The following is a 17,557-nucleotide window of genomic DNA, read 5'->3' as shown; positions in this document are numbered from 1 at the left end:
ATGCTGCCTCACTGGTATATGGGGAAATAATGTGAGTAAAGGTAAGCCCAGAGGCCCAAGTAATCACCTCCACATTTACCACTATGGTAACTACTATATCCCATGCACTATGTACTTGGTCAACATGCGTTTGTGAAGGAAGAAAACAAAACTCAGAAGTTGGCTAGAATGAGTCCACTGGGCTAACATTTGTTTCCAAAAAATAACCTTGAAAGCCTGATGTGTATAACATCAGCTCTGCACAACCACATGGCAATTTTGGTTCATTCACCCAACAAATACTATGTGCCAAGGACTGTGCAAGACATTAGATACGTGGTGAACAGAAGACATGGTCTCTGCCCTCACTAAGCTTACAGAAAGGCCTCCCTCTCCTTCTTGAAGAGTTCACATAGACCCTCTCTTTAACTAGCAAGAATATGAACTAAACAAAACAAGCACCAATGACAGCGTGATATGGAAGGCTGCAAAACGAAAACAAAATGAGAACTAAACAAAACCCAGCAATATATACACATACATGAAATACAACATTATAATAATTGAGAAACAATTTGTTATCAAGTGAGATACAGTTGTAGTGTCATCTACCAAATCTCAAATAATCAGTGGATGATCCATACAATATGAACAAGATGTAAAAGGAACAGACCTAAAATGACTCTCAGAGACTATTTCATATAGGGCAATCTCAAATTTCATTGAGCAAAAATCATTTACAAGTGATAGTCCAAGTATATAGACTGAAAAGGGAACCTGAAACGGCAAAGTAGCAAAAACAAGCAGAAGGCACTGATGACTGTCAGAAGTGCTGTTGTACATGCTCCCCATCAGTCTCAGAGTACTGATACAGGGTACTCCCCATCCACTTGCAGACAGTTACCAGACATCCTGAGCTGTGACTGGACACAGCCCTCAAGGAGGCTTTCCCATAATATAAAATATGCACAGGCTTAAAACCACTGTATGAAATATTTTACCATTTTAAAGGAAAGGCCAGTTTGATTTGGAGTTTAAGAATTGACAGGTAAAATATATCCATCACCAAATATTGAGGAATATCATATAACATGCTATTTTTCTATTTATAGATAAACCCAAGTAACATGGGAGTTTTTTCTGTTTGCTAGTAAATCCATGTTTTCAACTGATACAAACTGAAGACCAATATTTAATAAATTCTTCAACTGACTTCAAGATACATTAAGTAAAAGCTTTGCTAAAATATATATCTATTTCACATATTTATTGCCATTACTTACATACATATTGTATAGCACCAGACTTCACATAATAAACATACTTTTTCAATGACTGTGCCATTTGAATGGTGAGATGGCTTAATTCCAGAAATATAAAATTACTCTGAGTTAACTCAGATTGGAATATTCTAGGCTATAGTCTATTTATTGCACACCGATATGTTAACGGTGGGTATATTTGGAAGATGGTGCTAAATCATTTATTTCCTCTTTTCTACACATCCACATGTTTAAAATATTCCTTTGTGAACATGATTACTTTAACAAAAGTATACACATTTTGGTGTGGGGAGTATTAAAGGAGGAAAAGATGAAGTAAAATCATGCCCTATATCACTTCAAGTTTCAATTTATCTATTAAGAATTTGGAACATGCCACCAAATTTAACACAGACTAAACCCAGAACTAAAAACATGACAAATGGCCTTGCAAAGCATTTGATTAAACTGAATTACAACAAATTTCTAAATATGAACAAACATTTGGAGCAATTATCACCCCACAGTACAGCCAGAATGAGACTGCATGCAGCCCAGAGCAAAGCACACGCTTCAACTGCTTATCCCCTGCCTCCTCCAGTTCACATAAACACCTCATGGCACACTCAAAGCACCACTGCTTGCCTCTCCTGGCCGTTGTAAAGCAGCGCCCCAGGAAGGTTCTAGGAGAGAAAGTGAAGTCAAAAGCAAGATGGACATTTACAGCGTGTTGGCCACCCAGCAGCTATTTCACCCTCTTCTGTTAATGTTATATACCTGAGTTAAAGGTGGCCCCTATATATTGGCCCCAAGTTGTTCAGTTCCTCAGAGCAGGCTGACCATGAATGTGAACTCAAAGTCCACAGATGCCAAACTTAAATTTTTACACTTTCATTTTCTTTCATTATAGCCCAGATTAGCATATTTTTAGTCATTTATAGTGTGCCTACTTTGCATATTCTGCAAAAATGCACCCAACATCTACTAGCCATAGATGAGACAAATCCTGGGGCTACAGAAGTCACTGTTGCCCTCCACAGCTTCCAGACCAGGACTCACCATCCTGCGTCTGAGCAGTATCACCTACACATATATGCCCCACTCAGATTTCCCTCTCCCCAGGGAGTTTCCTTGCCCACTTCCCCTCTAGGTGGTGGTTCCCTGCCATGGTCTCTGGAAAATCTCCTTCAGTGAGGGACTTCCCTTCAATGCAATCCTGTCAAGCCATCACCCAAATAAAGCTCATTGGGGGCTACTGACATCTCATAGTCATGCTTTTTTCTTTGATCAACTCCAAAATCCTCAAACTCACCACAGTTACATACAGAAATTGAGAGGTATTGGTTTTTAATGGTAACATTTCTTTAAGTCTGGAGTTGTCTATTACCTGGTAAGCTCAAAATATAAATATCCCCATGAAAAACAAAAATTAATAATCAAGAAAACTAATTTTAAAAATTAGAGCAGCTTACAGATAATATTATATCGTACACTTTAAAATCTGTTAAGAGATACAAATATCAAATCATTATATTATACATATGAAACTAACATAATGTTGCATGTCAACTGTACCCCAATTTAAAAATCTGTTAAGAGGGCAAATCTCATGTTAATTGTTCTTACCACAGTAAAATTATATAGATAGATAGACAGATACACACATACATAGATACATAGATGAAAGAAAGAGACGAGAGAGAGAAGAGAGGAAGGAAGGAAAGGAGGAAGGAAGGAAGGATGGGTGGATTAGAGTAAAAAAGCAAGAAATGTCAGAGAAGGCTAAAAATTGAAGAAAGAATCAGATGGTGCTGATAATCTCTACTTAAGTATTAAAGAACCTTTTTTCCCATAAACCACAAATTTATTATGAAGAGAAGGCAATAATTCAACATGACTATAAAGCACAAATTACGTGATAAGAAAGAAAATTTTAAGGAACTGGTCCATCATAATCCAAACAGCATAATTGTTCAAATAAAAATATATCCAAGTTAATTTTTTCAACAAAATATTATGGAAGACATAATATTCATCAGATTAAGAATTCATCCTACCGCCTCAAAGACTTCTCCCTTCTTACAAAACCGTTTCCCCTCCAGCTATGGCCTTACCTTTCTCTTACTCTTCACAGTCAAACCTCTTCACAGAACAGCTTTCCTTTGTGATTTCCATTTCTTCCCTATGAATTCCTCATTCTGGGGCAACTGGACCAGTGCTCCTATCATTCTGTTAAAGTTGCTCTCCCTAAGATCACCAGTGACCTCTAAATGGCTAACTCCAATATTTTCTTTTTAATACTCCAGCTGCTTAACCTCTGACTCTCCTGACTCCTTTCATACCTCTTGAAACCCTCTTCCATGACATGCTCTGTCTCTCCATTTATCTTTTAATCTCTTGTGTTCTTTCATCTCCTATCCCTACTCCTCAATTTGTCATTCTTAACAAATATAGTCATAGTACTCTATCAGTCTCTAGAGTACGATATCCTTCTCCATTAAGATCAGCTGGTATCGAAAGAAAATTTTGCCTTACTAAAGGCTTTAAACTATAGGTAAGAAAGTCCATTTAGTAGCCTAAAATGCCAAGGTTTTTTAAAGCAAAATAATTTTTCTTAAGTGCTGCCAAAGTCTGAAAAATAATCTTCTCAAGAGGAACAAACCATCCCAGAGAGAATTTGAATAGCTCAGCCTATGTGCAATGAAAGCTTTATACTGAAGACTATAAAATTGTTCATTTATAGGAAACTGGGGTTAGTGACCTCCAGATTAAAGTGGATAAAAATGAAGAGTTGAAATAAAAGAGGTAACAGTACATTTCCCCACCTTTATGTACTATCCTCCCCATACACAACCACACACACACACACACACACACGCACACAATTTATTCAGCCTGAGGAAGCTGCTCCATCCTCGAGGCTCCAGTATAATTTTGCACATATCTATTTCTATTACAATCTACCTCATTATATCATAATTCTTAGTCTTTATTGCCCTCTAGGTTGCAAGCTGTCTGACAACATAAATTATCTTTTATTCATCTTTCTACTCCTAGAAACTAGTAGAGTGCCTGGGTACTCAGAAGACTCTCAGTAAATGTGCAGTAGATGGATGGATGGATGGATGAATGGATGGATGGATGGATGCATGGATGGATGAAGAGAGATGATGCAAGGGAGAACTAACACCAGACTTGTTCTAGTCCCTGAAAGTTCCCATACATCTCCAACAAATCAACTATTTCTTCCCAATGTCCCTTTCGCACACTTGAAAGAGCCACATACATTATAAGGTTTGTCAACTTGTCCCGGCCTTACAGGACAAATTTGTGATAACTGAGGATGTAACTATAGGGTCTCTAAAGCCATATTATAAGTAAAGGAAGTTTAAGCTCAATCATCTTGATGGTAGCAAGAAAAATTACATACACTAAAGTACCTTACTTTACCAAGCTAAGTATTTGCAGTTGTTGACCTTAAAACATTAGCATTCTTCCTTCACTGTACAGTCATATTTTCTGTCAGTCCATATTAATGCTGTCCTTTTCGAAATACAATTCTGAATTGGCAAGCTTATCTTAACTAGGTAAAGTGCCATATCAACCACCACTATTGTAGTGACACAATGAAACAAAAGCAGAGGAAAATCTGGCAGAGATATCTTTGTTCTTTTTTTCAAAAACAAGTAGAGTTCAAATTACCAAATAAATTCCATCAATTTTAATAACGTATTTTTAAATCAATTCAAATCTACCTTTTCAAAACTGATTTAGTATCTTCCCAAACTATAATTTGATTGTCCATGTTTATGCCATTCACTAAATTTTGCAAGCATTAATTTGTCAATAGTGTAAAAGGCAAAGATAAACTACCATTTTTATAAAAACCCAGTCACATGTTCTTTAAAAAAAGCATATATTAGAGAAACTACAAACATTTTTTAACTCCAAACACATCTCCCACACTCCTTTTGTTTAAAAAAGCCCAATACAGCCATTAATATCAGTCATTTCTCCCTAAAAAGTATAATACGTAAAGAATTTTAACTTAAATTCTGCAATTGTAGGTAGTAGTCTGAATAATGGAAGATATTAAGCAAATATGCTTCAACTAGTTCACAAAACTAGATTTCCTATTTCCTTACCACTTTTTCTCATTAATAGACATTACATGTAGCTTGACATAAAGCCAACCCTACCGCATCAAAGGAATGTACCTTTGAGTTTTTGCAAATGTATAAAAGGTGTTTTTGAAATATTTTCTTAATGAACAAGCAAACAAAGAAAAGGTTAAAAAAACAGTAATCACTCTTTCACTAATTTCAAATCATATATTACCCTCCCATATATAACCTCTTTGATTATTGGGAGCCTGGGGGAAGATTTTTCTTAGAAACCAAAGCACGAACTAAAAAAATCAAATTGGAAAAAGCAAGTATCTGACCCAGAAGTTACTTAACATGTTGTCCATAATCTACAAAGAATCAAAGTTATGCACTAACTTCAGCCAAACCAAGATACACCTCTTTCTGATAAGAAAGTTTTTTCTGAATTAGGAAGAAGGTTAATTTACTCACAGCCCAGACAAGGAAGCATTTTAGTATGGTTAACATCACAAGATTCTGGAAGCAGAGTCTGAGTTAGAATCCTTTCTCTACCATTTGCTTAGTATATCTTAAGTTACTCAACCCGTAAAGCATTTAGAGCAGTGCCTAGTACAAAAGAGTACTAGGTAGATGGAGGACAGCAACATACCTCTAGATCTCTGAGACCTGGCATCACTGAGAAGAGTATCAGAAATTCAAACTCAGGTCCATTTCTGGACTTACAGAGTTAGAACCTGTATTTTTATCAAGATCCCATTGTGATTCAAATGCAACTTAAAGTTTGAGAAGCACAGCTAGAAAGCATTTTTACATTATATTCTGAGACGTTACCTATTATAATTAAATTTATTTTAAACCACTCCATTACTTTTCTGCAACATGAAGAAGTTACATTTATTTTTAGTAAAAGGGAAAGTATTATTTAGGCTCAAAATTCCTCCACTGGTGATTTCTTAACATACCTTAAAGGCAGAACCAACTAAAATCCAAGGCTGTAGAGTACTGCCATCTAGTGGTAGTTTATTCTGGTGCACATGCAAAATAAATTCACTCTGCCTTCCCGCTCCTTATAAACACATTTGTTTAAAATGGGGCCAGGTTTTCTTGCTTAATTCCTTTCTTGAGGACTACTGACATGATTATACAACTAAATAATTCCACAAGAAGGCATCCTAAACACAGAGGAAGATAGAAGACAACAAATGTTAAGTTTCCTTTTTTAATTCAGATAAGTCTAGGGAAGTTTTCAAATTAAAAGACTGACCCGCTCACTCCTGGAAAGGTGCACATTAGGCACACACAGTGATATCAGGCTTAGAAAATGGGCTTTGTACTGAAATGTGCATATCTTGGAGTGACTTTTACTTTCTTCTTAAGTTCTGTACTTTTTACAATTTATTTATATAGTATATGGCAGGGGGAGTTTTCAGGTTGAGAAAAAAATTTTTATAACCTAGTGACTCACTATCCCCATTTTCACATTCTATCCTAGGGAAATAATCAGAAATGTGGACAAAGAGTTATGTACAAAGATGTACATTTCAGCAAACAAAACAATCTTAATAGCTTCATAACAACCTACTGAATCTATGCATCAAAACTTAGTCATTCTCCTCTATTACTCATTTAGATCAGTTCTAATTTTTCTCTATTACAAATAAATATATAAATGTATATATGAAAGGAAGGAAGGGAGGACAGAAAGAGGAAAGAAATAACTGTATGGCAACTTGATATGATTTTTCTATATTTTGGATCATTTCCTAATATACATTGCCATAAGTCACATATGAACATCCAAGAATATTTTCACGGTTTTCAATAGCCAACCTGCTATATAGGAGTCTTATGTCACTTTACATGGCCCCAAGCAATGTAGGATACGCAGACTGTACCATCACCTCTCTAGCATCAGATTTTATCCCATGGCTAATTTTCTTGACAGTTGTATTGAGATATTATATATCACCTCTTTAAAGTATACAGCTCAAGTATTTACTGTATTTATAGAACTGTACAACCATCACCATAATCTAATTTTAGAACATTTTCATCCTCCCAAAAAGAAATCATGTACCTATTAGTAGTAACTCGCTATTACCCCCTGGAAATCTGCCAATACGGCTGATTTTTACTAATTTACCACCCCCACTATTTTTTCATATTTTTTGTAGATACCACAGTGATATTATGTGTTTCAAACCCTTTAAATGAAATAATCACTTCTGCTACTCAGACATTTCTGTTTCAAATTGTGAAATGTTCTGCTTAACCAAAGGAAAGTAAAGCATGTCAGAATGGCCTCTTGTTTTTTCAACAGGTACTTTTTAAGTGTAAGGCAAAGTTTAATAAATAAGAGAAGGTATTATATAAGTACAAAGTCATCTGCTCTTTTCAAAACAATTAGCAACTATATCATTACTTTGGAAGTCCATTATTAAATCTAGCAAAAATGTCACACAAAAGCAAGGAATCCCTTTTTACTTATTTAAAACTTTATTTTAATTGGGTTAACTTGATCTGATAAAAAAAAAAAAGTACAGTGCAATCAATATAACATTTGATAGGTGGTCTAAAGAATTGTCTTGATTCTACCAAAAAAATTAAAACTTACTTTCATTTAGCCAAAGCACTTTTTTCTCTTATCATAATTTTTTGGACTCCAGATGCACAGAATTTAGCAATTTGCCTTTTGAAGATTTAGTAGGGGAAAAGAATTAAAACAGTTTATTAAACAACAGAGGCCTAGGTCCCCTGATCATGTCAGACTTTTTTTTTAAAGAACAGTGAAAATCAGTTCTGACAGCTGAGGTTAGGAAGGGATACTTCACTGATAAAAGTTAGCCTCTCATCAAATTTTAGCACTTTCTCTCCTCTCTTCATCCAACTCTGGACATCTCCCATATTCCTTAAATAATCCAAACATTCCCATTACTCAAGTTAAGCAAGTCCACAATCTAGCCAAGTGTTTTGTTTCATATCACTTTATGCAAAACATTTATTTGTACATTACCACCTAAAATATTCCTGTTAATTGATACACTCAAATTCATTCTTCCTCACCTTTATCTCTATGTATGAAAGAACTGAATTCACACAAATGACTTCCAAAATAAAGTAATTTCTTTCATGTCACTAAAGAAAAATCTAACATAGGCAGTCTACATTTTAATACAATGATTAAACAATAAACTCATAAAAATATGAGCCCAGAAAGAGGTGAAATCCCTAGTTCATGTTCCATAGGCACCTCCCCACCCCACCCCAACACACACACACACAACCACAAAGTGTCACTACCTGGCTTCCTGTCCTCACTCCAGCACCAGCAGCTCCTCTATCACCCTATCACAATGAAGTGAGAGGAGGTAGGTGGTAGATAAAAAACTCTCCCATGCCAACAGCAACAGGGTACCCAAGCAAGCACCAAGCCCTGGTAACGCAGGAAGCTCTGGGATTAGGGTGGGCAGGCTGCACATAGCCCCAGGCTACTTAGAAAAAGATACTCCCCAAGGTGGAAGGAGCCCAGCCTCACTGAGCCAATACTTGGTAAATGTAATGCCTTTGTGAAATTTAGAAAAGGCCCCCTTCCTCTGGGGAGGTTTATTCCAGGCCAGGGCACATGCCTTGGTGAGCAGGATGAGGTCTGCATTTCAGTCTCTGCTTGCCCCCAATCCAGGCACCCTAAAGCAGAAACAACCTACAGAACCCTGGGCAGTGGCCCTGGAGGGGGGCGAGGTGGGGAGAGGATTCTACAGCTTCACCCGGCCTATCACAAGTAGGACAGGGACACCCTATCAAGGAGATCAACCCCTTCTTCCACTAAGAGAGGCAGTCACACAGTTCTACCCAAAAAAGCTCAATTTCAGTCAGCTCATGTACAAAGACAAAATTTAAAGAAAAGACATTTTTAGAAATATCTCTGTAGACCATATAAAAGTGCTGGTTATAGGAAAATCAAACACTTCTGATGTTTAAAGTTTTCTCTTTTCATTATTTTGCTTGACCACTCGAATATAAAGGTCTCAATAAAATGTGTTTAACTCCCTCTGAGATTCATACCCCATGATCCTCCATTTTTATATGGCCAAATATCCTAAATCTGGTACTTGTAATAGCATACTCATGATTAATGCAAATTACCTTTTACACCACCAAATGATCCATAAGTCATATTGCAGGCTGTTCTCTGAAGATTATGTTCATACATCAATTTGATCTGATATTGGTTTCCATGTTCCACATTACCCAAGGTTCCTAAGGAGAAAAAAATGACAGAATTGCTTTGTATTTGTTTACATTTAAAAATATTCATTTCTTCTCATCCTCCACCCCAATTCTAAGTAATTCAATTTCAGTGAAATTTAAAATGACAAAGCACTAAAACAATGCGTATTATGAATAATTAGCATACTGATGACACAGAATTCCAGCACAGTTAGAACAATTTAAGTCTTGGGTAGATTACACCATTAGATGAAATACCACCTTGGGTGACATTTCTTATCTATTTCCATTATGTTTGAGTAAAGTGTAATTATTTAAATAAAAACAGAACCATTCAATTTTAGTTCTGAAATAAATGAGGTCAAGTTCCTTATACTTAAACAATAATAGAGCAAAGACACGACTCAAAGTGTCTTAGAAAAAATTCCCCACACTTTCAAGCAATTCAGTTTCCTGTCCCAACTTTCAAAATACTCAAGCCCCTAATACACTATATCCTAATTTAATGTAGAGATATTCTAAAGTTTCCTTTAGCAAGTAAAGAGGACAATATGTTTTATTTGAAGTCCTTGAAGAAGAATCTCCTTCAAAGCAAAGATACTTTTTCTGCATTTAATAGATCATATGTACTATAATTTCTTTCTATTTCTTTCCAAATTTGAAAATATTCTTTTTTTTAATAAAGATTTTATTTATTTATTTGAGAGAGAGAGAACACGAGTGGGAGGGAGGGGCAGAGGAAAAGGGAGACTGAGCAAGAAGACTGATGCGGGGCTCGATCCCAGGACCCCGAGATCACAACTCGAGCTGAAGGCAGATACTCAAGCGACTGAGCCACCCAGGCACCTCGAAAAAGATTCCTTATATTTATTTTACTCTCTGGTTGTTAGGCTTTCTAGAGGACTTACAGCTGAAGCTATGTCCCAGTAACCAGGCAAGAACGTTATAGTTAAAAGAGGTGATAGAAAAAAAAAGGATTCAGAATGCAACTTTTTCCATTGAGCATCTTTGTCTTTCATTCAAAAATGCAAAATTTAAAGAAAAACTTAAAATATAAAGCAAATGAAACAGTCCCCAAACTGGATAGTATTAGATCATTAAAACAATCTAAACATATATGTCTATCTGTATGTATGTGTATACATATTTATACATGAGCATTTATTTTAGTCCAAAAGGTTTTACCAATGTACACTGAGGTTGTAAGAACCAAAATATTTCTATTTCCATTTTAGAAGTGAGGCAAGTACCCTAAGTTAAAAAAAAGTTTAAGGGACACCTGGGTGGCTCAGTCAGTTAAGGGTCTGCCTTTGATTCAGGTCATGATCCCAGAGTCCTGGGATCAAGTCCCACATCAGGATCCTTGCTCAGTGGGGAGCCTGCTTCTCCCTCTGCTTGCCACTCCCCCCGCTTGTGCGTGCGCTCTCTCTCTCTCTCTGATAAATAAATAAATAAATAAATAAATAAATAAATAAATGTTTAAGAAATTTCCCCCCAAATCACACAGCTGGTAAAGGACAAAGTACTCAAAGTAGGTCTTTAGAGTTAGCACCATATAACCCGGTGCCTGGCTGTCCATCATTTTACAACTTGGAAAAAACTTGGTAAGCCAATGACAATTTCCCTAAATAAACCAGCCATCAAAAAACATCATTTCCACCTCCACCTTTCTTAGCCTGGCCTTTTCTTCATTTGGAAGGTGAAGGGTTGAAAGAGAAAACTAACGGGAGAATTTCTTGGAGGAAAATCACTTCTCTGATTTATGCCCCTAAAAATGGGAACAACAGACTTCACATACCAATAGAATAATAAACAAAGAGAAAGACTCAAATTTGCCTGCTCACCCTGATAGATGAAACCTTTGTGAAATCTAAATGGTAGTAAAATCAGTAAGGTCCAGGGAAACTGAGGGGTAATCGCAACCACATGGGCCAAAAAAAAAGAAAGAAAAGAAAAAGAGGAACACACACACTAAATAACTCACAGCCTTAACCTTAGGAGAGGTCTAGCCTCCAAGAAACCAGAAAAAAAAGTTCCAAGAAACTTGGAAATTTGGTTTGTCCCTACAGAAATTACAAATTTCATCCTGTACCTAAAACCAAATCAACTTCTCTGAGTAAGGAATGCACTTACACGTTTGCTAGCTGAAAGGTCAGTGAACACAGGGGTCAGCATTCAATACTTAGACAAACTTGGCATGAAATGACACTAGGATTTGTGTTCTGAAAAAGCTCCAAAGGCAGTAGTAATCTTCAGATTTCAGGTAATAGCACTTTAAAACTTAATAATGCACCTATGGAGAACAGAAGACAATTTGTCTTCCTTAGATACTACTTTGGAATAAAGGTAGTATCTGAAAAATATAAAATTTCTGACCATTTTTTCTTAGAGAAGCATCGATGACACGAGATTAAAATTACTTACACACAGGTTTTGTCCTGGGATATACAGATTGAATACAGCAAGTGTATCTCTATAAATACAGTCCATGTATAGCTAAAATTAATATGAAGTTTCATTGGGGCGCCTGGGGGGCTCAGTCATTAAGCGTCTGCCTTCGGCTCAGGTCATGATCCCAGGGTCCTGGGATCGAGCCCCGCATCGGGCTCCCTGCTCCGCGGGAAGCCTGCTTCTCCCTCTCCCACTCCCCCTGCTTGTGTTCCTGCTCTCGCTCTCTCTCTCTCTGTCAAATAAATAAATAAAATCTTAAAAAATATATATATATGAAGTTTCATCAATTAGAAAGTAAAATGAATATTAGAACATTGATGCTATTGGCCTTATTTAAACACGATTTGATTTAAACAAAAAATTCTCTGGAAAAATCAAAGGTCCCTTGACAACAGTTTTTGGTGCAATTTTAGATAACTGTAGAGAAATCTAATGAAGTTAAATGAAATAAAAACCATTACAGAGTAAATTAAAAGGTTCATTGTGTTAAATAACCAAATTAGATTATATAAGCCTATCAAAAGTAAAGAACCACATCTTTTTGCCCACTCACAGCAAACATTAAAATTCTATAAATATGTCAAATGCTTAGCAAATGCTTGCTGAAGTACATAATTTTTGGAAAAGAATATTTAAGAGAATATAATCAGTATGGCTTACGCTCACACATCTGTAACCATTTACTCAAAAACTGAAGCCCATCAGAAAGGAATCTGAAATGCCATGTGATGCTCTTCCTTTAGGTATGATAAGGTGGGCTAACTTCATTTCAGCAACACCTTGCTATTTCTCTATATTAAGCATGCAATTGATAATATATCACCCACCAAAAAGAGGTCAGCACAGCGGCCTGACTATGAAGGGTAGTTTGGTGTGTCCAGGAGGTCTCCTCTAGTATGCCTCAAATCTTTTTTTAGAAGCACACAGCATAAAAAGAAACCAAAACATATTTGGGGAGGGAGCAGTCAGAGGTAAGAATGTCAAGTTCAGCTAACACTTTCATCTGTTGACACCAGCGGTTTTACTTAAACTAAAAAATGTTTACGCTTGCCCTGTTACAGTAAAAGCTAGGTAAAAGTTCAGTCTGGAACCTCAAGAAACATATTCAAGAGAACAAAAATATTAACTTCCCTGCTTCTCAATTCAAGCCAAGCCAGAAAAAATATACAAATTGTCAGCCTCCAAATATCATAAGAGGCTGAAGAAAGGAGAGACAGAATAGGGAAGTGAGGTGGGACATAAGGGACTGTAGTTTAGAGAACTCTTCATACCCAGAGAATACAAAGCTTGCAAATGAATACAAAGAATAAAAGAGCAATAAAATCACCATTCCCATGACAAATAACTTTCATTTTCAACACTAATTTGAAGGAAAATACCAACGTCCCATAAACAAGTTGTGACCAAACATGCCAGTTTCTTTCAGCAGGTCTTTTTGATAAACATACACTTTATCACTAATCTATTATGCCCTATGCCCCAGGGAAACCCTAGAGGTTTCTGTCTTTCTGGGCCATCATTCAAATGGGACCAGGGAAGGCCAAGAGTCTTACCTAATTTCTAGTTTGTAGGATTCTTCCCTCTCCTGCCCTCTTAGAACCTCCAGAAGGGACCAATTCTCCAAGAAGTTTTCAGGGGTAACTGTGCACAAGTTCCCCTCCTCCATGTCCTGTGAAACCCAGTTAATAGTATCACCTCACAGTTAACAGCCTTATGATGGAAAACAGGAACAACTAGATGCATGCAGGAAAGTAGCCTATATCACATCTTCTCCATTTATTCTGGAACACTAAATATTTGCCCTATCACTAGGAAAAGCAACATCTTTTACCAGGAAACCAGTGGGAGTGTTTACCAATGACAGAGAGGTACTATGTCGGGCTTCTGACTTATAAATGGAAAAGTGGAAAAGAAAATGATAGTGGTAACAAAGGAAAAAAAAAGAAGGAAGAATAAAAATAACACACAGTAATAAAGAGCCACTACCAAATGCCTCAGCACTACCCAAAAATTAGTTCACTCACACAGTCAACATATGCCTACCATATACCATAGGCCAGGTTACCAAGCCTGCCTTCAAAACCTAACAGAACTTCACCCCCAAAAAGAGACTACTTAAGAATATCCAGCTCAGGGGCACCTAGGTTGCTGAGCTGGTTGAGCGTCCGACTCTTGCTCAGCTCAGGTCTTGATCTCAGGGTCATGAGTTCAAGCGCCGCATTGGGCTCCACACTGGGTTGAGGGTATATAAATATACACATATAAATACAGTAAAGACAAATCATTACTCAGACTGAAAGCAAAATACAAAGAAAGCCCAAATAAGAGAATGAGTATGAAAAATTCAAATCCTAGAAGCTAATATTTATAGCAAACTCCAAAGAACACCTCTTGTATAAGGAACAGATCCCCAAACAATTAGCTTTATTGTACCCATAAAAAAATTTCCCCAATATTGACATCCATGAAAATAACTCTCTCAGCTTGAACTAAAATTTATCTAATTACTACAAAATTTTTTAAGTTAGCTTTTATATTTAATAAGGATCAAAATGCTGAAACCAAACTATAATTAACTGCTATACTGGTACCTACAGAACAGTGTCAGAGAATGACAAGTGCCTTAAGGCAGGCTGAGTAAAAACAACCAAAAGCCAAGAAATCTGAACTGTAAAGAGAAAACGCTTAAGGTTCATCAAAGAAAAAGTACTTTAAACCACCATGACTCTCAGCATCTAATGAATTTTGTTGTTGCTATTAAACATTTCTTAAAACCCAAGTATCCTGGATAAAAGGCACAGCGTAAGGAATATAGTCAATGGTAATGTAATAGCGTTGTATGGTGACTGATGGTAGCCACACTTATGGTGAGCACAGCATAATGTATAGAGAAGTGGAATCACTATGCTGTACACCTGAAACTAATGTAATATCGTGTGTCAGCTATGCTTTAATAAAAAATAAATAAAAATTTTTTAAAACACTCAAGTATCCTAAGTATACAGAATTGGCCACTATTAGTCACAGACAATCCTGGACACAATTCCTGAGAAGGAGATTACAAGGAATCCTCTACTAGAAATTTAAATATGCATATAAATAGCAAACCAAAAAAAAAAAAAATGTAATAGCCTAAGTACCTGAAAAAATAAATGAACAAGGGAAAATGTTAACCAAGATAAGAAAATCTTCAACCAAATGTTTTGTGTGTTCTCTAGCAAGTGAACATAAGTGAGTATCTATTCTTACATAACATTAAGAGTTTTTATATTAAGGTCTTTTTAATATAAATTTTACATTAGAAAAAAACGTTTCTTACCTGAGATAGAATAGACACAAAGTTTTCTAGAATGCAACACAGCCAAATGAAGCATTTCAGTACCTCTGAAAAATGGGAAAAGTTTTAAGTTTAAATATCAATTTCAGATGTAACAAAAAAAATTATAAAATATTTTTAAAAGAGATTATAACCACAACATACCATCAGTAAACTAAAAGTTTACTACATAACATTCAAAACTGAAAAATAAATGTAACAACACCCACCCACTTTGACAATCCCAGAGGCTCAAGGACTCTGCCTCAAGGAACTAACTGCCTGAAGTCACTGGAGCCTCCCAGGAGAAGTCACATCTGAGGCTGCTTCATGAGGGCTCTCCCGTAATACAGAGATCCAAGTTCTGGCCCTATCTCTCTGGGTAATTAACCTATGACCTTGGGCAAGTTACTTAATCTCTCTGAGCCTGTTTCCCCCTCCGGAAAATAAGAGGTTTCAATTAAATGAAATAAAATCATGGGACAGCACCTTGTAAAGTATAAAGCACCACAGAATGCTAATCATTATTAGTAAATGGCATATGTCACTTCCAGCTCAGAAATTTTATTAAAGGCACTGAAAAGATTTCAGTTTGGACTAAACTGCCACTATCACCAATACACTTCTCAGCCCCTAACAAGTGGTTTCCAAGACATAACACAGTCTAGAAATCCTAAGTCCAGTCTTCAAGATCAGGTCAGTGGATAGAAATGAGTAAATGGTGTAAATGGCTGTGGTCTGCTGCAGAGTAGGGCCAGACTAGAGGAAGTAACTACTACTCAGTTCTGGGCATGTGGCCAAATCTCTACATTTTTTCAAGAAAACCCAGAAAGCAGGGATTTTATGTGAAATCTCCAGTTCTTAAATACTGGCAACTCTTTTAAATTTAAAACACATCTGCAAGCAGTCCTCCAGTGTACAACATCTGATACAGACTCTGTTTGTTCTAAACTAGAAAGACGATAAATGAAATTCGAAGACCTGGATTGGGGTCCTGACTGTGCACCTTGGTATCTGTGTAATCATTTAACCTTTCAGAGTGTTAATCTCTCATTTACAAAATAAGAATATTAGATAATACCTGCAAAACATCGTTATAATGAATGTAAATGCTCACCATTCACTCTACTACCAGAAAATGCAAATATATATACAACTATCACATACTCAATACTGACTTCAAAAAAATTTTATTGCCCTGCACACTCAAAACAATTTTTCTATCATGCACAGGAAAAGACCATTATGTCGTAGAAAGATAACAGAGTATGGAGTCAGATAGACCTAGGTCTAAATCCTGGCTGTGTGACCTAAAGCTCTGAGCTCTAGCTAGTTTCCTTCTCTTTAAATACAGATCACATCTTATAGATAAGATTAATGAGATAGTACTAGTTAGTTAATACTAGTACACTATCCACTCATTAATGTTAACCCCCTCCCTTCCAACAAGTGACCACATAGATAAAAGCTATACTTAGGACTACTGAACAGAATGATCGTGACAGCACCTCACTCTTTTAAAAAATGAAAAGATAGGGTGCCTGGGCGGCTCAGTTGGTTAAGCGACTACCTTCGGCTCAGGTCATGATCCTGGAGTCCCGGGATCGAGTCCCGCATCAGGCTCCCTGCTCAGAGGGGGGTCTGCTTCTCCCTCTGACCCTCTTCCCTCTCGTGCTCTCTGTCTCTCATTCTCTCTCAAATAAATAAATAAAATCTTTAAAAAAATAATGAAAAGATAAGAATGCTTTTTTTAGAGGCAAGAATCCTTCTGTCTCCTTACTTTATAAATCTATCATGCCTAATATATGCTAGGCATACAACAGGCACCTAATCATCATCTACTTTTAGATGGAGTAGATATTTACCAACCACGTCAGACACAAAATCTCTCTGATCCAGCCTATCACAGTGCATCAAAGTCCTACCTCATGCCCTGTCTATAGCATCCATGAAACACCTTCCCATCAGAATAAAACATCACTAGAAGGGGGTTAATGTTCAAGAATTGCTGTTCAGGTTTTTCTAGCAAGAGTCAAGGCCCTGAATAAATGGTAACTGTGGCCAGTAAATTAGGACAAACAAATGTAAAGAGTCAAAATCCAGAGCTCAGGGTACTCCCAGACTTAGGAAGGCAAAAGGAACTTTAAAAAAAAGGTAAGGAATAATAAGACCACCTCTATCTATATAACTTTTCACAATACATACTTTTATAATGA

At 36.5% G+C, this 17,557-nt stretch overlaps 1 protein-coding gene across 3 annotated transcripts in view; it reads right to left on the bottom strand.

Moving 5' to 3' along the window:
* Window positions 1–17,557, bottom strand: part of BBS9 (Bardet-Biedl syndrome 9) — a 464,828-nt gene that overhangs the window by 427,786 nt on the left and 19,485 nt on the right. For all 3 annotated transcript variants that reach the window (XM_078059433.1, XM_078059432.1, XM_078059434.1), the window contains exons 4-5: window positions 15,345–15,409; window positions 9,491–9,604 (exon numbers count right to left, since the gene is read on the bottom strand). In XM_078059433.1, coding sequence (XP_077915559.1) covers window positions 9,491–9,604; window positions 15,345–15,409 — 179 coding nt within the window. The remainder of the gene's footprint in view (window positions 1–9,490; window positions 9,605–15,344; window positions 15,410–17,557) is intronic.

Source organism: Halichoerus grypus, chromosome 12 (assembly GCF_964656455.1).
Source record: "Halichoerus grypus chromosome 12, mHalGry1.hap1.1, whole genome shotgun sequence".
Taxonomy (NCBI): Eukaryota; Metazoa; Chordata; class Mammalia; order Carnivora; family Phocidae; genus Halichoerus; species Halichoerus grypus.
This window is presented reverse-complemented; position numbering and strand designations above follow the sequence as displayed.